The sequence below is a fragment of the Macaca nemestrina genome, chromosome 7 (assembly GCF_043159975.1).
Source record: "Macaca nemestrina isolate mMacNem1 chromosome 7, mMacNem.hap1, whole genome shotgun sequence".
Classification (NCBI taxonomy): Eukaryota; Metazoa; Chordata; class Mammalia; order Primates; family Cercopithecidae; genus Macaca; species Macaca nemestrina.
In genome coordinates, this window is record NC_092131.1 from 70,595,724 (window position 1) to 70,620,114 (window position 24,391).

At 34.7% G+C, this 24,391-nt stretch overlaps 1 protein-coding gene across 19 annotated transcripts in view; it reads right to left on the reverse strand.

Moving 5' to 3' along the window:
- LOC105478006 (mirror-image polydactyly 1) overlaps nucleotides 1-24,391 on the reverse strand; it is a 402,680-nt gene that overhangs the window by 61,947 nt on the left and 316,342 nt on the right. Inside the window, exon 13 of one of the 19 annotated variants that reach the window (XR_011625930.1) lies at nucleotides 111-7,765. The exons of 17 other annotated variants lie outside the window; for them this stretch is intronic. Coding sequence is in view for 1 of the 2 variants with exons in the window: in XM_071100293.1 (XP_070956394.1) it covers nucleotides 111-207 (97 nt within the window). In the remaining variant the exon portion in view is untranslated. The remainder of the gene's footprint in view (nucleotides 1-110; nucleotides 7,766-24,391) is intronic. One more of the 19 variants, XM_071100293.1, reaches the window with a different exon arrangement.

Consider the following 24,391-nt stretch of genomic DNA (forward strand, 5'->3'; position numbering starts at 1 on the left):
TGGAACACACAGAATATGTTTTAAAAAAATCTGTTGAATTAGGACATGAATACAATTGATCAACATCTAACTATTAAAATTACTAAATAGAAAAATATTTAAATCATGACCTGTTTTGAATGTGCAACAATCTTTCTGCTTTTATCCATTAGGAATTTTTCTCTTTCATCTTTTTTATTTGGAATGAAATAGATTTGTATTTGAGATCTGGAAAAAAAAAGTCTAATATTTATATTTGGCTTAGCTATTATAACTCACCTATTTACTTCCTGAGATATCTGTAATGATTTGTGTTTAAATTTTCACTTTACAATAACTAATTAGGATACTTAGATCACCATTTAAAAATACAAACAACCACTTCCAGTAGTCAAAAGGGGTATTTCTAAAGGGACAAAATCTATCACAAAACAGTATCAAAGCTAAGTTTTATCATAAAAGTATGGACTCATTAAATAATTAGGCAGACAGATAGGCTAGCTATCATACTTAGAACTTGACCCAAATTCTAATGAGTAATGAAACTTGTTCATTAAGCAGGAATTAAAAAAAAAAAAAGCAAGGTGACATGACTGCTAACATAAATCTTTGATGCACTGATCTGATTCCTTTCTAAAGACATTTACTTAGGGTAGAGTTTATTGTGTTTAAATTGTTACTTAAATGCTATTTTAAAGTTCTTTATTTTTGTTTTCATATGATATAGAAAATGTATGAAACCAATATAAAATTCAATTACTAAGGATAAAAATTGTATTAATGGGTCCCAGTTTCACTCCCTAAGTAAGAAAATAGGATTCATATCTATTAATTTGTCACTAACATGTAGCTCTCCAGAATAACTATGTATTCCTAGGACACAAACATTTTTATTATTTTACTATTCACTGGATTCATTATTCAAAAAATTATGAGCAATAATACAACCAATTTACACTACACAATAAATTATGTATTCTATGAAAGTCAAATATTTTCAGAGTCAATATAATCACAACATACTTTTTTTGGACTCACGTGTTCACTCACAGTTTGCTTTTAACTGCTTCATAGAGATGGCAGTTTACACATTACAATGAGGTTTTATTGATTTATCAGTTACACAGTATAATAAGCATTCTCAGTAAACTGGAAAAGCTAGCTCTGAGGCTAGTATCATACAATAGTAAGTTGCAGAAAACTTCAGAGCAAATCAGAAGGTTGGCATAAGGAAAAGATATATGGTGTAAACTAGACTAGCAAAGACTAATATTTAGTAAGTCCGCTAACACAAACAAATTAGGTTTTTAAGTTGTACACTTTGTCCATGATGGGAAAAATGTTTACTTAGTATTTTATGTTATATGGTCAACTATTCTATATCAAACTATTAAATTTCTTTTTTGGGAAAATGTTTTCTTATTTGAAGACATGTAAAGTAACATTTAACATTAATATGATGTAACAAATACTTTTGCTAGCAAACAAGTCCTTTCTTTCAATAATGTATCTGAATTTAACTAGCTCAGATAACTTGACTTTTGCAATGTATTTGTTAATAAATAATAAAAATATTAAAATTTTTTTTAGTATTTTAAAATAAATACTTTTAAACAATAAAATGTGTTAAATTGGTAAGAGAGTAAAAGGGTTGAGCAAAAACTACACAATAAAATTCTCTAAAGCATCATGTAAAAATTTTGTAATTTAAAAATGTAAAGATCATGTAGGCAAAGGTGGTAATGTTCTCTGTTCTATTATTGAAGCCAAAGAATATATATATATATATATTTATTTATTTATTTACTTTTTCTTTAGATAAAGTCTTAGTCTGTTGCCCAGGCTGGATTGCAGTGGCATTATCTTGGCTCACTGCAACCTCCACCTTCTGGGTTCAAGCAACAAAGAATAAAATTTTTATTAAAGTTTTTTTTGCTTTTTAAAATGGAATAGTTTGAGGACTTCTAAGAGCCTACAAATGAGCAAAGTGGAGTACTGGAAGAGATCTGCAGAGCAATTCATGACTCAATCAGCTGACTGAGTTGTTTGTCATTCAGCTGAACAGAACTGGCCAACATGTTGTTTTAGATAATAATTTTTTTCTTTCTTAGTTGTAACTTGTTTAATTTCCATCCCTAATAGGCCATTGAAGAAGTAAAGCAAGCAGAAAGTATATGGATGTTGAAATACAAATTAATGAGGAGCATAAAAATAAATCTGTAAATTCACCTCAGGATTCTCTTCACGAGATCTATAAATTGTGTTCATTTGATCCCACTACTCACATTACCCATTATGTAGCTGCCTCTTAAAAAAAGAAGTTAAAGAGAGAACATATTAGAACAATAATATTCAATTTAGTTTTTCATATACTGGCGTAAAGGCCAAAACACCCACAATGTGCTATTTGTGAAAATATTCTAGAAAATAGAGGCTCTATTGTTTTATTTTAAAAGTAAAATGTGGCTGGGCACAGTGGCTCATGCCTATAATCCCAGCACTTTGGGAGACCGAGGCGGGTGGATCATCTGAGGTCAGGAGTTCAAGACCAGCCTGGCCAACATAGTGAAAGCCCATCTCTACTAAAAATACAAAAATTAGCTGGGCATGGTGGTGGGTGCCTGTAATCCCAGCTACTCTGGAGGCTGAGGCAGGAGAATCACTTGAACCTGGGAGGCGGAGGTTGCAGTAAGCCGAGATCTCGCCACTGGACAACAGAGCGAGACTCCATCTCAAAAAAAAAAAAAAAAAAGTAAAATGTTAAGAATTCCAAATATCACCTCACAAGCAGTTATTTAATGTCATAATATGTTATCAAATTTTAATCTACTTTCTTATTTATATTCAGACCCTAAACTCAACTTAATATTACATTATAAAATTTAACAAATTATGATTTTTCTTATATAGCTGAAGTCAAACACCATGTGATGTTACATAAGTATTAAAGATTGTGGTAAATAAAATTTATAAAACAATCAATGCAAGTTAACTTCTTTATCTTATACCAATGCAAAAAAGGATGTTTAAAACACTACATAGAGAATATATACTGGAGAGATTCAAGAGGCAAGAAAGATTGGGAAATGTTGCTTTCACATTGCTAAAGGTTTTGATCATTTTAAACCCAGAAAAGTTTCAATTAATGATGGAGGAGGTGAGTCACTGATTTTTATACTGCCAATGAAATGCAGCAAGCTAGAATAACTGGTTAGTTTTATTAAGGTATCTTATTAAGATGGCTTATTAAGCTACTCACTATTGTTTTCATAGGGCTTTAGGCAGATACTAAACTTTAAAATGTAGGATTCGTTCCTTCCTAACTTTCATAAAAGTCATATATAATTAGCACTGAATGAAATTTTCTAATGTCAACATTTCAAATTTTGATTAACAGGGAATACAAATCAACCTAACTCAAGTTTAATTCAAAAGACAGGCAACATCCTTTGGGAGACTAGTAGAGATAATATATCAATGCAACTTCAAATTTTAGACTAAGCCATGGGCCTACAAAGTAAAAGTAATATTCAACTTATTAAGCTGGCATCATCACAGTCATTTTCCCTACCTGTTTTAACTATGATTCATAAAAACCATACATTCTCATCTTTAGGTCAACATTTAAGGTCTCGAAAGCAATCGGGCCCTATTGATAGATACGATGATTGATATACATAGAGTATAAAAGATGATTGAAATAAAGATAAAGTAACAGTTGATAAAAGTGATGCAGGTTCCAAACATGAATTGAGATACAGAAATTTAGACAGTGGTAAGGTTTACGGACACCATATAATTAAAAACCTGGCCAAATTCTGTAAGGTGGAAAGAACCACGATAGTTCAAGTTTACGATATTACTATCATTTCTAAACATAAAATACCATTCAATAGAAATCATACAAGTTAGGATAACTTAGCAAGTTATCATTATTATTCTTATTTTTAAAGAGAATAAACTAGGAGTGTCTTTTATTCCCCTGTAACAGTATTTTTCCCCCCTGTAATAGTGTCTTTTTCATCTTTTATTGGGTATTCAAGGCTAGAACTAGAGTGAGGTGAATGAGGCACTCATCTCAGGTTGAAATTTAAAAGGATGTAAAAGAAAGTAATCAAGATGAGGAATATGTTAATAAAAATAGTTTTGAAAATCACAACACAAAAACTTCATGAGAAAAATATCAAAATTTTAAATAAGGAAAGGATCAATACCTAGTCTAATACTGACAAAGTCTCTAAAGCAAAACTTCTTTACCTCATAGTTTCTTTAAAAGATGACTTCTGATAAAGGGTTGAGTGGTTTAGGTCTATCTGCTATCATTTACATAAGCACAGAATACATGAGTGAGAAAAATACCCAAAGTAAATTTTAATAATAAATCCCTAAATATTGTTCTAAGGCAGTTGATATCCTAAACCCCTATGTCTAAACCCACCCTGATTTCTAAGCTCTAAACTCCTTAGTTATACTAAGTAAGCTCTCTGAAACTATTTAGACTGACTGATTCTTGTACCAAGGTTGCTTCTTTTAACTAATTTTATAGCTGATTAATGGTCTTTGCTTGAATTAATTATGCTGGAAGTTACAAGGTACTGATTTTCTAATTGTATCACTCTCTCTATATTTATTAACTGACATTATTCTGTACAAAAGGCTTTTTCCTCTTTATCCTTCATCTCTTGTTTTTGAATATGTTTGTAGACTCTAAGATGTAAAAGTTCAATATTTTGTAATCAAATAGAGTTTTTTTTTTCGACTCACAAATCATCCCAAATTTGGTCAGTGGAAACCTTTTCACGCTGGCTTATGTGTCCTTTCTATACAACCCCGTTAATCTTTGAGCATTTGCTTGTTTCTTGGCACAAAAAGACATCCCAGACTACTCTGCATTTTACCTGACCTAGAAGCTTGGTACTTTTTAATGGGAAATGGTACTTAGAAACTAAAATCTGGATGCTAGATATGTCTACTGCTTTTAAGCCCTTTTCAGTTGACACAGCTAAGAAAAATATGTATATATTTAAAATCATGCAGGCGCGGTGGCTCATGCCTGTAATTCCAGCATTTTCGGAGGCCAAGGTAAATGGAACACTTGAAGCCAGGAGTTCAAGACCAGCCTGGAGAACATGGCAAAAACCCATCTCTACTAAAAATACAAAAATGAACTGGGTATGTTGGTATGTGCCTGTTATACCAGCTACTCAGAAGGCTGAGGCAGAAGAACCGCTTGAACCCGGGAGGCGGAAGTTGCGGTGAGCCGAGACCCTGCCACTGCACTCCAAAGTGAGACTCTGTCTCAAAAAATAAATAAGGAAAATCAAATCATGAGATTCATTTTGATATTTCTAATTCAAATGTAATATTTCAGTTTCTATTTCCTAATTCCATTTATTTTATGGTGGAAATCTTGGTTCCTAATAACATTTATTTATTTATTTGCTCAGTTCAACAATATACATAAAATCATTTCAAAATGTTAATACCAGTAGGACTAATAACTGTTAACATAGTGAGTAAACTTTAAAATTTCTTTGCATGTATTTCTATTCTTAGACTATATGCCACTAAGGATGTATAGTCAGAGTATGATGATCAAAAGATACTTTTCTGTATTTTATCAATTCTCTATACACTTAGGTATATTTATTCCTATTTATAGTCACTTTTAGGGCTTTCTTTTTATCTTTTTAATTTGATTTCAATTTCTAAATATGTAAAAGATTTACATGACTCAAAAGTCAAAACTGTACAAAAGGGCATACTCAGAAAAGTTGCACTCCCATCTGTGCCTGTATCTCTTTCCCTTATACCTCCAAAGGTAATCATTTTAGTTTCTGGCTGATCTTTCCTGTTCCTTTTATTCTTATTTCTCACACAAAAGGCAGTAAATGAGAAGCACTTGATTTTTTTTCAGTTAGCAATCTGTCCTGGAAATCACTCAATATCAGTTTATAGGTATTGTTCTTATTCTTTTTTACAGTTGCATTGTATTACACTATGTGCATGTACCATCATTTATTTAACTTCTCTCCTATTTGGGTTATTTTTATTTGCTATTAAAAACAATACTGTAATTCTTATGTTGCTTCATATGCATGGAGGTTTATATTCAGGATAGAGTCCTAAAAGTGATTCTTCCTTAGTCAAAGGGCAAATGCATATGTGCTATTGTTAGATATTGCCAAATTCTCCTCCACAGGGGTTTTACCATTTCACGTTCTCACCAGTAATGTATGAGAATGCACAGAACCCTCTTTACTTCCAGTTTCAAGATCTATGTAAAGAATCCCTTTCAAAAGTTACATGGTTCTTGTATCGTTTCTGAGGCTACAATATAATTTTTTTCCCTTTTTGTTTCCAAACAAGTGATCATAATGTTTTAATTAAAAATATATAAGTTGAAGATATTAAACAGCTGATGTTTGCAGAGCACATTATACTTTTCAAAGCACTTTTATGCACATGCATTTCATTTGATCCTTATAGCCATGTTTTGAAGTAGATTAGAGCAAGTATGTCTTCCAGATGAGAACATTGAGAGCAAATTTAATGATTTGTACATACCTAGTTAATGACAGTTGAGGGTCCTGTTAGTTCACTAATTATTTTTACTAGATACTAAGTTGCCTCCCCTTTAACTTTCAATTTTAGTGTCTTAATTTTCTATATGTTAGTGTAACTTGCTAGATACAAGTATTAGGAATGCAGACCTAATCATTATATTTACCTCATAAATGGCAGAAACAAGAAAGCTATTATTGAGTTATTGAGCTTGTATTTTATTTTGGAGAATAAAGCTTCATTTGTTTGGTTTAGCTTAAATATTTTATAAACTACAAGTGCTAACCAAGTACAATATAGTTTATTCTAAAAAAATACAGCATATTTCAATTTAAAGAAAGACTTAGTAATGTAAAATAAGTAACAGCTTAAACACAATGAATTATATTTTAATACATAAGCAATTGCTGTACATTTCTAAAGTCATAGCAAATAAAGTAAAAAGTAGCCAAAATGTAATTTCAGGACTGAATTAAAGTTCAAAGTCTTCCTTTGTTCTAAACAATGTCTCATTGCATTCTGTGAAAAGGTGAGAGAAAAAGTTCTGTTCTGAGAATAAAATGTTTGAACTATATTTTAATTAGATTGATTCGTCCTTGAGAAAGGCAACATATATTTATCCTATCAAGTGTACTTCAAGAAAATATTAAAGAATGACATTAACAAATATAAACTGAGAGTCCTCAAATCAGAAGAAATGAAATCATTGAGCATAAATATAAACTCCAATTTTGGCCTCTTTTTCATAATGTAAACTGGACTCCATAAAACACAATCTGTATGTTAAAGATGCCATTTATTTTTCAGGTTGAAAAATAACAAAAAGACTTTAGACCCACATATAAAAGGTACTCTTTTTATCCTTTTCTGAGACACTGACCTGTATACTCATTTAAAAATGAACACCACATCTTTACGTTATTAAATCTTTGTTTTGATCTATTAGTATTCACCAAAGTGCCATTTTATAAAACCCCACACTGAATAGACAAGGCTGGAGGTGACCATCTGCAGCTTTAGAGTCTGCATTTGAATTGATGAAAAGAGCTTTGTGTTTTCATTGCCAAGTTTGATTCTTCCAGTCATTAGGAATTCCCCTCAGATCGCATCAATGAAGCCGGACTCTCTTACACCCATGTGTTAAATTCTCTTCTCCTCATGGTTTCCTTTGCCAGCTCTTCTCAAGAATGACTACTGGGTCTTAAACACATTCTTCTCACAGCTGTGTTAAAAAAGAGCATCAGAAAGTCTTCCTAAAACCCATATGTGTATCTGGTCAGTTCTCTGTCCTAGGGTCACCTTACATTGTGGTGTGATTATACAGAGATTCATTCTTGTTCTTGAACTGTGCTACTCCCATCATTCTGGGAAAGATTTAGGCCCTCTGAGAGTCAGTACTAGAGAACTTCTTGGAAGTTATGTGAAATACACATAACTTAGCTAAAAAGGCAGATTAGTTTAACTTAAGAAAGATCTTTCAAGACACTAAAAATTTTTTATGTTATTTTTACCATTATATAGCTTGTTATATGGCACACAGTAACAGAAAGAGATACAATATATGCTTATACATATACACAGGATAGTGTTGTTTGAGGCAAAGGAAAAACTAAAAAGATGATGATGTTCTAAGAACTATTAGTTTGTATTGTATAAACGCCAAAGCAACTTAAAAAATTAAAATTAGTTTAGTAGGTTCCAAAATATCATTTACATGGAATTTGTAGAATCTTTTTTTTTTTTCACTTTTGGTCAGTCTTCCTATAGAAAGACCTGCTAAAGTATTCTACAGTAGTATAACTTATTTTTTTCATTATATTTAGGTTAAGAAGTGACAAGTGCCTCTGCTGAGTTGTTCAAGAATGTGTAACACTGAAGGAAGAAAGAAGATATGCATCAGCTATAACTATATTCAATATTGTTATACAAACTTTTTTCTCCTTAAATGTAGATGATCAAGAATAAAGTTAATCTATGGACAATGTTTATGATTTCACCATCAAAGTTACAATGAAACAAGCAAAGGATTCTTCATTCTGTAAATTTACCAAGGGGCAAATATGGACATGGGCAAATCCCTGACCCAGTAGGGATAAATAACCAATTATGGAATCTTAGAATCCAAGTGAAATTTGTATTTCTATGTGCTCTTGGGTTCAATTGAGTTTCTCCCAATTATATTTTGGGAATAAAATCTATACCTATTAACCTATTTGTCTATTTAGGATAGTTGCACAACTGTGAAATCAGATTTTAGATGAGTATACCTGACCAATGTGGAGAAACCCCGTCTCTAGTAAAAATACAAAATTAGCTGGGCATGGTAGCACATGCCTGTAATCCCAGCTGCTCGAGAGGTTGAGGCAGGACAATGGCTTAAACCTGGGAGGTGGAGGTTGCCATGAGCCAAGATCGCGCCATTGCACTCCAGCCTGGGCAACAAGAGCGAAACTCCATCTCAAAAAACAAAACAAAACAAAAAGTGTATTTTTTCTATATTAACCAGCAAATACATTATATCTAACCTTTGTGTTTAATAACAGAGACAACAAAGGGGAAAGTTTTGAGTGAATTATGTAAAGTATCAAGTTAAACAATATGTTACATCAAATCTAATGAGACTGAGCAATGTTTTCACAGGAATGACTAAAACTTCTAAAAATCTAACTTCTACAATACCTTCCTTTTCCCCTTTATTATAAAAATATTTTAAAGTACACTAACAATTAGTGTCATTTAGTAATCTTTTCCTAGGGAATTCAAATCACTTTATACATCTTATTTTTATCAATTCTTCAACGAATCTCAGGTAAGGTAGTTGAGTACTCCTAACTTCACAGAAGTATCCAGGAGCTATGTAGCCTGTCAAGTGATAAAAAATTAGAAAGCTATTGACTGCAGCTAAGAATAGAAACAAAGAAAAGGATACTTGTTAGATCATATATGCCTCTAAGGAGCTTATATTTCATATAAAATAGTTATGTGAAAATCACATGTATGTGTCTCTAAGGTATAAAAAATGTGGTATTTTTCCCTATCAAATTTTAGTTAAAATGTATATGATCATCATAAGTGGATTCTATCATTTCCCTAAAATAATAAAAATTCCGGTCTTTGACTTTTAAAATCACTGTAGTACTGGCATTTATAAAAACCAAAACCCAAAACTTTTGTATTTTATTTGAACTGAAACAGTATGGATATCTCATATTTAGTCGTTTGTTCTTTTTCTTCAATTCCTATTGCGTTCATCTGAAACATGTTTTATCTATCTGAGTACGCAGAAACATATAGTAGCTCAACTCTAGTTCTAATCACTGGAAGACAGTTTCTGAAATGAAGAAGTACATTAAATACAAAAAGCCATGTTGTAATTTAAAATTTTGGTTCCTACTTTTATGCTCATTTTCATTCATTCCATAAGGTTAGTTACAAAAGGGATCTACCTTATCGGGGAAAATACAGAGGCTAGGTTTAAAGAGCCCTTTTTCTTCTTTAGCCTGGATCCTTCACTTTGCACTCCATTGGAATTCTTATATTCTGGGTTAGGCACCAATCCTAATAATCCCACATTAATCCTTCCCTGGCACAAAGGAGTAACTCAGATAATTAAAACTATGTTTCTTCTTCATATCAACATGAGACATTCCCCAATAGTTAAGATATAAGCCCAAATTCTTTAGTTTTTATAAATAAATGAATATAATTATGTATTTGTTAAACATTGTAGGTATATCTATGTGTATAATAAAATCAGCTCTAAAGAAACCTACTTTATATATAGATGGATGGGAAAGGTGATCCACTCTGTAAGCATATAATGGAATTAGTGATAATTTTAATGAAATGTTTGTTTAACAGAGTATGAGATGACACATTTCACAAGTCAAATACAATTTAACTTTTATGATTCACAAATTCAGAATATTAAATTCTTTAAAAGCATATTGCACATCAAAGAATAAAAATTAAGCATGTTTAGATGTTGTACATCTTATGATGACTGTTTAGGAGCCATCTGAGTCCATCTTCCATATATAGATGATAATAAAACTATCTCTAATTAGATTTAGAAGGTGCCTTCCAAAGCTAATTAGGGAGGGCATTTGTTGATAAACTATCACAAATAAACATTCGACTTATTACTTGCTGAAGTACATATATTTCACAGCTTTCAAATTTTAAACACAAGAATATATTTTAAACAGCAATTTCTAGAAAAGTTTTAGGTCTCCTCCCACTTATTAATAGTACTAATAAATCAAAGCTAACTTTCAACATTATATAAAATATTGATTTATACCTTCTGCTGAGTTGAGGAATTATGAAACTTATTCTTTGATTCAATCAACAAGTACTTACATTGTTCAGATATGTCTAATTTTGCCTTGACACTTACAGTCCAACAAAAAATTTATAGAAAAAATATCACAGGTAAAGTTGACAAGAACCAGAATAATTTTAATGAAAAGACAATGAAATTATTTTAAAAAATTCACTGAGGCATTTCATTATGCTAAGCATAATTATTTTTCATATGGTTAAAATAGTTAAAATCAGATTCTAGAGCCAGCAACAAAAGTAAAAAATCTAGTAAAATCTATTGATGAAAATAGTAGGCTTTTTTTTTTCAACTGAGAAACTTTAGAAATGCTCCGTCCCTCTTCCCAGCACCCACAGTCATCTATCCTGTTTTATAATTCAACCTGCAAACAGATTAAGCAGCTGAGTTTGTGGAAAGTATGTTTGCTCTATGCTAAGAACCCTTGTGTGACACTATGGTGACTCCCCTGACACTTCGAAGAGAACTACAGACGGTTCTTACTTGTCAGCAGGAAAACCAGGCTGAGAATTCACAATTTCTTTGTGACACCAAATTCTTCACAGAAATCAGTATTTGGTCAAATAGCAGAAAAGACTTTAAACAGCTGTGTGTGTGTGTGTGTGTGTGTGTGTGTGTGTGTGTGTGTGTGTTTGGTCAATACTGATCAAAAGATATAGGGTGCCCTATATTTCAAAAGACAATCTACAACTTAAGAAAACCTACAAATTGAAATGTTTTAACCTGATCTTTGATGTTTTAATTATGTTATAAAAATTTAAGATGAGCAGAACTCTTGTAAATTTTAAATAATGGATTTTTTCTTTTTAGAAAAGTATGGGAAGGATGAAAGTTCTTGAGTTGATACATCTTTTCTTACAAATCCATTTAAAAGTTTACAATTTTTTCCATATCTCTTTGTCTCATCTATTCATTATATAGTTACAGTATATGATTTTATATAGTTTATGAGGGAATTTGAATCATAGCACTGTAAATCTGGACCACAGTAAAAATGACATATGACAAAAGTTATTTCCGTGTAAAATCCAGATCTTTGAGAGTTCTAACCTTATAAGCCTGGTTGTAATTACTTTTACTTTAAGTAACTATGTGGAGCTTAGGCATGCTAAGTATAGCAAAATGTATTTTTAAAAGTCCTTTGGCACTTGTTCCAGGCCACAAGAAGCAAGCATACTTGTAGATGGAAAAGAAACTATAGCATAAAGAATTACAAAGTTTTAAATCTCTCATGATGAATAAAAACATCTTTTAAAGGATTGATATGTCAGTTTTCTCTTTAATAAATGGGGATTAGGGATAGTCTTTGACAAAACTATTAAGAGAAGTTTTTCCTACAAAGTTCCCGGGTTCTTAGCTGCTCTTTAATTCTCTTTACTTCGACATAACCCCTCTGTCCAAAACCAAGTACAAACATTCAGTACCAGGAAAAGAGCAATCTAAAAGCTAAATCACAATATGCTATTCATCCACAAACACACACATTTTTCAATAAAAGTACATAAATAAAAGAGAATGAATTTCCACTGATAAAAGATCAGGCTTTATGACAGGTGGGCCAAGAAGACAGTTTTTGGTGATGAGGTATGGCATGCACAGACTTTTCCCCTGTAAGTGATGATCTGCCTATACTGGCTGCTTATGGATGGTAATCCTGTACAACTTGTCTTTCTAGGAATACTCCTATAGGCTAAAATATTTCATAAAATATTAAATTTTTTTATGATTCTGAAAGAAAATAAATGTAAAATTCTATGAATAAATAGCAACAGTAGATAGTCTGTATTATTACCAAAGATTTCAGGTCTTCTAAATGTAATTATATTTGATGGAAGTGCGTGGTTAAAATCTGATCAACAGGAAGTAAGCACTGCCAGCTCCTCGGAGAGTGAAAGGTATGGTGGTGGCAGTGAGGGGAGGGAGGGAAGGACCAGCCATAGAAGTCATGCTTTTCTATGAAACTAGTAAACTCTGGACTCTGGGTTGGGAACAAAAGTATTTGTTATGGGCCTAAAGTAGAGGGGAGTATATCTGAAATTTTCCTGTGTATCTCTAACTTGACCTGCTTTAACTTTATTCTGTTATTCTCTCAAACTATTAAACAGTTATGGTTGATTTGTGCATAGCATTTACAGAGTACTTACTTTACAGCAGGTATCTGCATGAGATTTTAGAAGAGATGGAGAAACAAAGATGAATAGAACACAGTCAATGTCTTAGGAAATCTGGGAGAGAGTGCACTAGGTAGAAATAGATGTAAAAAATATACCACCTATGCCTGGTGCAGTGTCTCACACCTGTAATGCCAGCACTTTGGGAGGCTGAGGCGGGCAGATTGCTTCAGCCCAGGAGTTTGAGATAAGCCTTGGCAACATGATGAAACCTCAGCTCGACCAAAAAAAAAAAACACAAAACACAAAACAAACAAAAAAACCCACCTAAAATATTGGCCAGGTGTGGTGACGCATGCCTGTAGATCCAGCTCCTGGGGAGGCTGAGGCTGCAGTGAGCCATGATTGCGCCACAGTACTCCAGTCTGGGTAACAGAGCAAGACCCTGTCTCATAAAAACCCCCAAAACCAAAACAAAACTATATATATACACAAACACGTACATGTATGTGTATATATATAAACCATATATATACACAGAGTCTATATCTATGTCTATATACATGTAGTTTATATATATGTGTGTATATATAAGCTTTATATATAGACACATATATAGTTTATATATGTAAGTATATATAGTCTATATGTATATAGACCATACAAAGATGAATAGACTACATAGACTACATGTATATATATACACATATAAACTATATATGTGTGTGTATAAACTAAGTATGTATGCATATACATATATATAGTTTTCAGGTTGAATATAAAATATGATCAATGACTGTGGGTGCTGGGAAGAGGAACAGTGCATTTCTACAGTTTCTTAATTTAAAAAATGCCTACATATATGTACATATACATAGCTTACATGTGTCTATACACATACACATATAGTTTTTACATAAGTATATAGATATACATATATGTATATACACACATACATCTGTATGTGTATCACGTGTATGTGACACATATATGTATAAACATATACAAACATATGATACCTATATATCACATATAAGTATATAAACATATGTACATGCACATATATAAACAATATATGTGTATATTCATATATAAATGATATATGTGTATGTATATATATACCTGTACTATATATGTACATATATGTAGGCTTTTTTAAAATTGAGAAACTGTAGAAATGTACTCTGTTCCTCTTCCCAGCACCCAGAGTCATCTATCCTGTTCTGTAATTCATCCTGCAAACAGATTAAGCAGCTGAGTTTGTGGGAAGTATGTTTGTTCTATGCTAAGAACCCTGTGTGACACTACGGTGACTCCCCTGACACTTCAAAGAGTGATATATGCATATATATGCATATATCACTCTTTGAGTGTGTGTATGTATATATACACATAGATGTATATATACACATATATATAAAAAACCCTCAGAATTGTCAGGGAGGTCACTATACACAAACACACACACACATACACACACACACACACATCCTCGATCTTAGATGATTAGTAAAGGTATGGATTAAATACTATGAAAACATTAAAGAAACAGAAAATAAAGAAATAATTAACTGGAAGAAGCCAGTAAAGTCTTTATTGTAGACGTGACATTTGGACTGGACTTTAGGAAGTAACAAAAATTTGGCCAGGCAACAATAAGGGAGAAATATATTCTGAGAAGAAAAAATAGCACATGCAAAGATGTTGTGGTATGTGTTGTGGGAGAAAATGATACTAGAACAATGGGAGAAGGCAAGTGATAGGCCTCATATGTCATGTTAAATCATTTAACTTGTACGGAATGAACAGACCCTGAAAAATTTTAAACAGGGAAATAATATGATACAAATTACATTTTAAAAATATTAATTGGTGGCAGTGAGGAGGATAAATTTGAAAGACCCAATGCAGGTCAACTAGTTTTATGATTATTGCAAGTCTAGATGAGTGATGATGAGGGTCTCAATGAATGCAATTACCAAGAGAGGATGAGGTAGAGGGAATCAGGAGATATTTAGGCAGCAGGCAAAACAAAGATTCATGACAAAGTGAATGTGAAAGGCAAAAAAAAAAAAAGAGTGAGGAAACAAGGACAGCATGGAAGTTGCTGAAGTGCATTAATTGAGGCAGGAAATACAGGAGAATGGACAGGACTTTACTTTCAGGGAAGTGAAGAGTAAAGAGTTTTGGAAACATGAGACTGGATCTCAGGGGACAGGTGAGTACTAAGATAAGTATTTGGAAGTTATTTGGCGAATAAGTAGTAGTTGAAGCTTAAGGAAATAGATGGCATTACCGGGAATTGTGTAGAAGTAGAAGAAAAATAAAATCTTTTAAGAAACCATTATTTTCGGATAGCTGGGAGATGTAATCCCTCAAAGAAATGGAGTAGGAACAGTCAGAGAAGTAATAAAGGTAGAAAAAAATGGTGCTACAGAATCTAAGAAAAGAAAAGGCTTCAGGAAGGAATGATGAACAGTACTAAACGATGAGAGTTCAAGTAGGATAAATATTGTAAAAGTTAACTGCATTTGTGATCGGATGCTTGCTAACCTTTTTTTTTTTTTTTTTTTTTTTTTTTTTTTTTTGAGACGGAGTCTCACGCTGTTGCCCAGGCTGGAGTGCAGTGGCGCGATCTCGGCTCACTGCAAGCTCCGCCTCCCGGGTTCCCGCCATTCTCCTGCCTCAGCCTCCTGAGTAGCTGGGACTACAGGCGCCCGCCACCGCGCCCGGCTAATTTTTTGTATTTTTAGTAGAGACGGGGTTTCACTGTGGTCTCGATCTCCTGACCTTGTGATCCGCCCGCCTCGGCCTCCCAAAGTGCTGGGATTACAGGCTTGAGCCACCGCGCCCGGCCAAGGATGCTTGCTAACCTTAAAAAAAAATCCTAAAATAACATTGTATGAGCAGAGGAACCAATATACACAAAGGCATTTAGTCCTGAAAAGGTAGAACCCTTCTGAGGAATGAGATAGTACAGTGTAGAGTGAAATGCCAAGAGAAGGAGGAATTATGTAACACATATTGTTCTAAAAGTATTATATATATTAGCTCACCGAATTATCATGGCAATGTTAGGAGATAGAAGCATTATTGTCCACATTAGCATAGTGTTTTATATCCAGGTTCACATACCTATACATTCTGAATTCAAAGCTTGAGCTTTTAAACCACTATGCTATATTGCTGAAGATATGAAGGTCTTTATTTATTTTCACCATAAACATATATTCATTGTATAATAAAAATACAGTTTAAAATAAGCCATTGAATTTAGTAGTTAGAAAATTAGTGCTGATCTTAAGAAGAACAATTTCAGTATACAAACTAGCTATACTGTACTGAGTAGCAGAGGAGTAAATGGGAATTGAAAAATTAGAGATGGTGAATACAGATCAGTTATTCAAGAAATTTGATTGTGAAGGGAAAAGAGGAAAGTTATTTAAGAAATTTGATTGTGAAGAAAAATTTGATTGTGAAGAAATTCCTTTAGTTCAAATTTTAAATTCCCTGGAATACTGACATATTTTCAAAGAACTTTCTAAAATTATTTGCTAATAATATTGATTTCAGATTTTTAAGGAGACTACGAATACCATCTTGCAAAGTCTTATAAGTTGGTTTCCTTTAAGAGGATAACATTTCTCTTAAACTCAATAAAATAGGCTAATATCCTCATGAAGATATACTCTGCCCAATTAAATATGAAATACAGTGGATCAAATATGAAAAGGAAAATCCGATAATACTTCATCTAGTGCTTACTGTTGGAAATCAGAAGAATAAGAGTTTTAACATTTAATTCTCATAAATGACACAGTTGTGCTTAAACTCTGATCCATGGATTAGTGCCATTCCATAAAAAAGTTTTGATCTGTCTATGGTTAATTGCAAACAATAAGGAAGAGAGAGTGAATTTTTCAGAATTAAAGTTATTTTAATTATTAATTATTTTTTATTATACTTTAGGTTCTAGGGTACATATACACAACATGCAGGTTTGTTACATAGGTATACATGTACCATGTTGGTTTGCTGCACCCATCAACTCATCATTTACGTTAGGTATTTCTCTTTTTTTTTTTTTTTTTTTTCTCTGAAGTGTCTTTTTTTTTTTTTTTTTTTTTAATTATTATTATTATACTTTAAGTTGTAGGGTACATGTGCATAACGTGCAGGTTTGTTACATACGTATACTTGTGCCTTGTTGGTGTGCTGCACCCATCAACTCGTCATTTACATCAGGTATAACTCCCAATGGAATCCCTCCCCCCTCCCCCCTCCCCCCTACCCCCTCCCCATGATAGGCCCCGGTGTGTGATGTTCCCCTTCCTGAGTCCGAGTGATCTCATTGTTCAGTTCCCACCTATGAGTGAGAACATGCGGTGTTTGGTTTTCTGTTCTTGTGATAGTTTGCTAAGAATGATGGTTTCCAGCTGCATCCATGTCCCTACAAAGGACACAAACTCATCCTTTTTGATGGCTGCATAGTATTCCATGGTGTATATGTGCCACATTTTCTTAATCCAATCTGTCACTGATGGACATTTGGGTTGATTCCAAGTCTTTGCTATTGTGAATAGTGCCGCAATAAACATACGTGTGCATGTGTCTTTATAGCAGCATAATTTATAATCCTTTGGGTATATACCCAGTAATGGGATGGCTGGGTCATATGGTACATCTAGTTCTAGATCCTTGAGGAATCGCCATACTGTTTTCCATAATGGTTGAACTAGTTTACAATCCCACCAACAGTGTAAAAGTAAAAATCCTAGAGGAAAACCTAGGTAGTACCATTCAGGACATAGGCATGGGCAAAGACTTCATGTCTAAAACACCAAAAGCAACGGCAGCAAAAGCCAAAATTGACAAATGGGATCTCATTAAACTAAGGTATTTCTCTTAATGCTATCTTAAGAGATAAGAGCATTAAGCCCAGTCCCCCAGTCCCTGACAGGCCCCGGTGTGTGATGCTCCCCACCCTGTGTCCAAGTGTTTTCATGGTTCGATTCACTCCTACGAGTGAGAGCATATGGTGTTTGGTTTTCCGTCCTTGTGATAGTTTGCTGAGAATCATGGTTTCCAGCTTCATTCATGTCCCTGCAAAGGACATGAACTCAACCTTTTTTATGGCTGCACAGTATTCCATGGTGTATATGTGCCACATTTTCTTAATCCAGTCTGTCATCGATGGACATTTGGGTTGGTTCCAAGTGTTTCCTATTGTGAACAGTTCTGCAATAAACATACGTGTGCATATGTCTTTATCGTAAAATGATTTATAATCCTTTGGGTATATACCCAGTAATGGGATGGCTGGGTCAAATGGTATTTCTAGTTCTAGATCGTTGAGGAATCATCACACTGTCTCCCATCATGGTTAACTAATTTACACTCCCACCAACAGTGTAAAAGCATTTCTATTTCTCCATATCCTCTCAGCATCTGTTATTTCCTGACTTTTTAATGATTACCATTCTAACTGGCATGAGATGGTATCTCATTGTGGTTTTGATTTGCATTTCTCTGATGACCAGTGATGATGAGCATTTTTTGATATGTCTGTTGGCTGCATAAATGTCTTCTTTTGAGAAGTGTCTGTTCATATGCTTTGCCCACTTTTTGATATGGATGTTTGTTTTTTTCTTGTAAATTTGTTTAAGTGCAAACAAATCACGTAGATTCTGGATATTAGCCCATTGTCAGATGGGTAGATTGCAAAAATTTTCTCCCATTCTGTAGGTCGCTTGTTCACTCTGATGATAGTTTCTTTTGCTGTGCAGAAGCTCCTTAGTTTAATTAGATCCCATTTGTCAATTTTGGCTTTTGTTGCCATTGCTTTTGGTGTTTTAGTCATGAAGTCTTTGCCCATACCTGTGTCCTGAATAGTATTGCCTAGGTTTTCTCCTAGGATTTTTATGGTTTTAGGTCTTATATTTAAGTCTTTAATTCATCTTGAATTAATTTTTGTATAAGGTGTAAGGAAGGGATCCAGTTTCAGCTTTCTATATATGGCTAGCCAGTTTTCTCAGCACCATTTATTAAATAGGGAATCCTTTCCCCATGGCTTATTTTTGTCAGGTTTGTCAAAGATCAGATGGTTGTAGATGTGTGGTGTTATTTCTGAGGCCTCTGCTCTGTTCCATTGGTCTCTATATATGTTTTGGTACCAGTACCATGCTCTTTTGGTTACAGTAGCCTTGTAGTATAGTTTGAAGTCAGGTAGTGTGATGTCTCCAGCTTTGCTCTTTTTGCTTAGGATTGTCTTGGCTATGTGTGCTCTTTTTTGGTTCCATATGAACATTAGTTTTTTCCAATTCTGTGAAGAAAGTCATTAGTAGCTTGATAGGTTGGCATTGAATCTATAAATTACCTTGGGCAGCATGGCCATTTTCACGATATTGATTATTCCTATCCATGAGCATGGAATGTTCTTCCATTTGTCTGTGTCCTCTTTTATTTCATTGAGCAGTGGTTTGTAGCTCTCTTTGAAGGGGTCTTTCACATCCCTTGTCAGTTGGATTCCTAGGTATTTTATTCTCTTTGAAGCAATTGTGAATGAGAATTCCCTCATGATTTGGCTCTCTGTCTGTTATTAGTGCATAGGAATGCTTGTGATTTTTGCACATTGATTTTGTATCCTGAGACTTTGCTGAAGTTGCTTATCAGCTTAAGGAGGTTTTGGGCTGAGATAATGGGGTTTTCTAAATACACAATCATGTCATCTGCAAACAGGGACAATTTGACTTCCTCTTTTCTTAATCGAATATAATTTATTTCTTTCTCTTGCCTGATTGCCCTAGCCAGAACTTCCAACACTATGTTGAATAGGAGTGGTGAGAGAGAACATCCTTGTCTTGTGCCAGTTTCAAAGGGAATGCTTCCAGTTTTTGCCCATTCAGTATGATATTGGCTGTGGGTTTGTCATAAATAGCTCTTATTATTTTGAGATACGTTCCATCAATACCGAGTTTATTGAGAAGTTTTAGCATAAAGGCTGCTGAATTTTGCCAAAGGCCTTTTCTGCATTTAATGAGATAATCATGTGGTTTCTGTCATTAGTTCTGTTTATGTGATGGATTATATTTATTGATGTGCATAAGTTGAACCAGCCTTGTGTCCCAGGGATGAAGCTGACTTGATCGTGGTAGATAACCTTTTTGACGTGCTGCTGGATTCAGTTTGCCAGTATTTTATTGAGGATTTTCACAGCGATGTTCACCAGGGATATTGGTCTGAAATTCTCTTTTTCTTTCTGTTGTGTCTCTGCCTGGCTTTCGTATAACGATGATGGTGGCCTCATAAAATGAGTTCGGGAGGATTCCCTCTTTTTCTATTGACTGGAATAGTTTCAGAAGGAATGGTACCAGCTCCTCTTTGTACCTCTGGTAGAATTCGGCTGTGAATCTGTCTGGTTCTGGACTCTTTTTGGTGGTCGGCTATTAATTATTGCCTCAATTTCAGAGCCTGTTATTGATCTATCTAGAGAATCAACTTCCTCCTGGGTTAGTCTAGGGAGGGTGTATGTGTCCAGGAATTTATCCATTTTTTCTAGATTTTCTAGTTTATTTGCATAGAGGTGTTTATAGTATTCTCTGATGGTAGTTTGTATTTTTGTGGGATCAGTGGTGATATCCCCTTTATCATTTTTAATTGCAGCTATTTGATTCTTCCCTCTCTTCTTCTTTATTAGTCTGGCTAGTGTTCTATCAATTTTGTTGATCGTTTCAAAACACTACTTCCTGGATTCATTTATTTTTTGGAGTGTTTTTTGTGTCTCTATCTTCTTCAGTTCTACTCTGATCTTAGTTATTTCTTACCTTGTGCTAACTTTTGAATTTGTTTGCTTTTGCTTCTCTAGTTCTTTTAATTGTGATGTTAGGGTGTCACTTTTAGATCTTTCTTGCTTTGTCTTGTGGACAGTTAGTGCTATAAATTTCCCTCTACACACTGCTTTACATGTGTCCCAGAGATTCTGGTACATTGTGTCTTTGTTCTCATTGTTTTCAAAGAACATCTTTATTTCTGCCTTCAGTTCGCTATTTACCTAGTAGTCATTCAGAAGCAGGTTGTTCGGTTTCCATGTAGTTGTGCAGTTTGAGTGAGTTTCTTAATCCTGAGTTCTAATTTGATTGCACTGTGGTCTGAGAGATAGTTTGTTGTGATTTCTGTTCTTTGACATTTGCTGAGGAGTGCTTTACTTCCAATTATGTGGTCAATTTTAGAATAGGTGCAATGTGGTGCTGAGGAAAATGTATATTCTGTTGATTTTTTTGTGGGGGGGGAGTTCTGTAGATGTCTACTAGGTCTGCTTGGTGCTGAGCTGAGTTCAAGTCCTAGATATCCTTGTTAACCTCCTCTCTCATTGATCTGTCTAATATTGACAGTGGGGTGTTAAAGTCTCCCATTATCATTGTGTGGGAGTCTAAGTCTCTTTGTAGGTCTCTAACGACTTGCTTTATGAAGCTGGGTGCTCCTGTAACGAATCTGGGTGCTCCTGTATTGGGTGCATATATATTTAGGACAGTTAGCTCTTCTTGTTGAAGTGATCCCTTTACCACTACATAATGGCCCTCTTTGTCTCTTTTGATCTTTGTTGGTTTAAAGTCTGTTTTATCAGAGACAAGGATTGCAAACTCTGTTTTTTTTTTATTTTCCATTTGCTTGGTAGATCTTCCTCCATTCCTTTATTTTGAGCCTATTTGTGTCTCCGCATGTGAGATGGGTCTCCTGAATACAGCACACTGATGGGTCTTGACTATCCAATTTGCCAGTCTGGGTCTTTTAATTGGGTCATTTAGCCTATATACATTTAATATTGTTATATGTGAATTTGATCCTGTCATTATGATGTTAGCTGGTTAATTTGCCTATTAATTGATACAGTTTCTTCATAGCATCGGTGGTCTTTACAACGTGGCATGTTTTTACAGTGGCTTGTACCAATTGTTGCTTTCCATGTTTAGTGCTTCCTTCAGGAGCTCTTGTAAGGCATGCCTGGTGGTGACAAAATCTCACAGCATTTCCTTGTATGTAATGGATTTTATTTCTCCTTCACTTATGAAGCTTAGTTTGTCTGGATATGAAATTCTGGGTTGAAAATTCTTTTCCTTAAGAATGTTGAATATTGGCCCCCACTCTCTTCTGGCTTGTAGGGTTTCCTCTGAGAGATGAGCTGAAAGTCGGCTTCCCTTTGCGTGTAACCCGACCTTCATGGCTGCCCTTAACATTTATTCCTTCATTTCAACCTTGGTGAATTTGACAATTATGTTTCTTGGGTTTGTTCTTCTCAAGGAGTATCTTTGTGGTGTTCTTTATATTTCCTGAATTTGAATGTTGGCATGCCTTGCTAGGTTGGGGAAGTTCTCCTGGATAATATCCTGAAGAGTATTCTCCAACTCAGTTTTATTCTCCCTGTCACTTTCAGGTACACCAATCAAACGTAGATTTGGTCTTTTCACATAGTCCCATATTTCTTGGAGGCTTTTTTTGTTTCTTTTTACTTTTCTCTAATCTTGTCATCTCACTTTATTTAATTAATTTGATCTTCAATCACTGATATCCTTCCTTGCTCTTGATCGAATCGCCTACTAAAGCTAGTGTGTGTGTCATGAAGTTCTCGTGCCATGGTTTTCAGTTTCATCAGGTCCTTTAAGGTCTTCTCTACACTGTTTATTCTAGTTAGCCATTCTTCTAACTTTTTTTCAAGGCTTTTAGCTTCCTTGTGATGGGTTTGAACATGCTCCTTTAGCTCAGAGAATTTTGTTATTACCAACCTTCTGAAGCCGCCTTCTGTCAGCTCGTCAAATTCATTCTCCATCCAGCTTTGTTCCCTTTCTGGCGAGCAGCTGTGATCCTTTGGTGGAGGACAGGCGCTCTGGTTTTTAGAATTTTCAGCTTTTCTGCTCTGTTTTCTTCTCATCTTTGTGGTTTTATCTACCTTTGGTCTGTGATTTTCATGACCTAAGGTGAGGTTTTGGTGTGGATGTCCTTTTTGTTGATGTTGATGCTATTCCTTTCTGTTTGTTAGTTTTTCTTCTAACATTCAGGTCCCTCAGCTGCAGGTCTGTTGGAGTTTGCTGGAGGTCCACTCCAGAGCCTGTTTGCCTGGGCATCACCAGCAGAAGCTGCTGAACAGCAAATATTGCTGCCTGATCCTTCCTCTGGAAGCTTCTGCATGAGGTGTCTGCTGGCCCCTACTGGGACGTGTCTCCCAGTTAGACTACAGGGGTGTCAGGGACCCACTTGAGGAGGCAGTCTGTCCATTCTCAGAGCTCAAATGCCATGCTGGGAGAACCACTTCTCTCTTCAGAGCTGTCAGACAGGGACATTTAAGTCTGGAGAAGTTGTCCACTGCCTTTTGTTCAGCTATGCCCTGCCCTCAGAGATGGAGTCTATAGAGGCAGTAAGCCTTGCTGAGCTGCGGTGGGCTCTACCCAGTTCAAGCTTCCTGGCCACTTTGTTTACCTTGAAGCCTCAGCAATGGCAGATGCCAGATGCCCCTCCCCCCACTAGGCTGCAGCCTCACAGGTGGATCTCAGATTGCCACGCTCGCAGTGAGTCATGCTTCATGGGTGTGGGACCCAGCAAGGCAGGCACAGGAGAGAATCTCCTGGTCTGCTGGTTGGTAAGACTGTGGGAAAAGCACAGTATTTGGGTGGGACTGTACCGATTTTCCAGGTACAGTCTGTCATAGCTTCCCGTGGCTAGGAAAAAGAAATCCCCGATCCCTTGTGCTTCCTGGGTGAGGTGATGCCCTGCCCTGCTTTGGCTCACCCTCCGTGGGCTGCACGCACTGTCTAACCAGTCCCAATGAGATGAACCGGGTACCTCAGTTGGAAATACAGAAATCACCGATCTTCTGTGTCGATCATGCTGGGAGCAGCAGACTAGAGCTGTTCCTATTCAGTCATCTTGGCCATTCAGTAAAGTTATTTAATTTAAAACATTATCTGAGACAATGCTATTTCTACTTTTGGGTGTATAAACAAATTTTTTTTAATGAAATGATGATGATAGTTGATAAGATCTAAAAAATAAAAGGTTAATAACACATCCAAAGATTTTTTGAAAATCAAATTGGTCTGTGGGAATGACTGTTTTAGGGAATTTTGGTCATGTATAGAAATTGAAGGATTACATATAAAGAAACCTTTGAAATTTGTATTTATTTGTAGACTTTAAGCAAACAGAGCCAAATCAGATCCTGTCAAAAGTTACTGATTGTGATTTACAATGAAATGAGATCTACCTATACATCATCGTGTTCTTAGAATATAATGTACATTGTGAATAACTAGATATAGTTTATGACTGAATACAAACCCAATCTTCAAACTTACAAATATATATAATACCTACACAAATCAAAAGTTTCAAGGTACACTGGTAG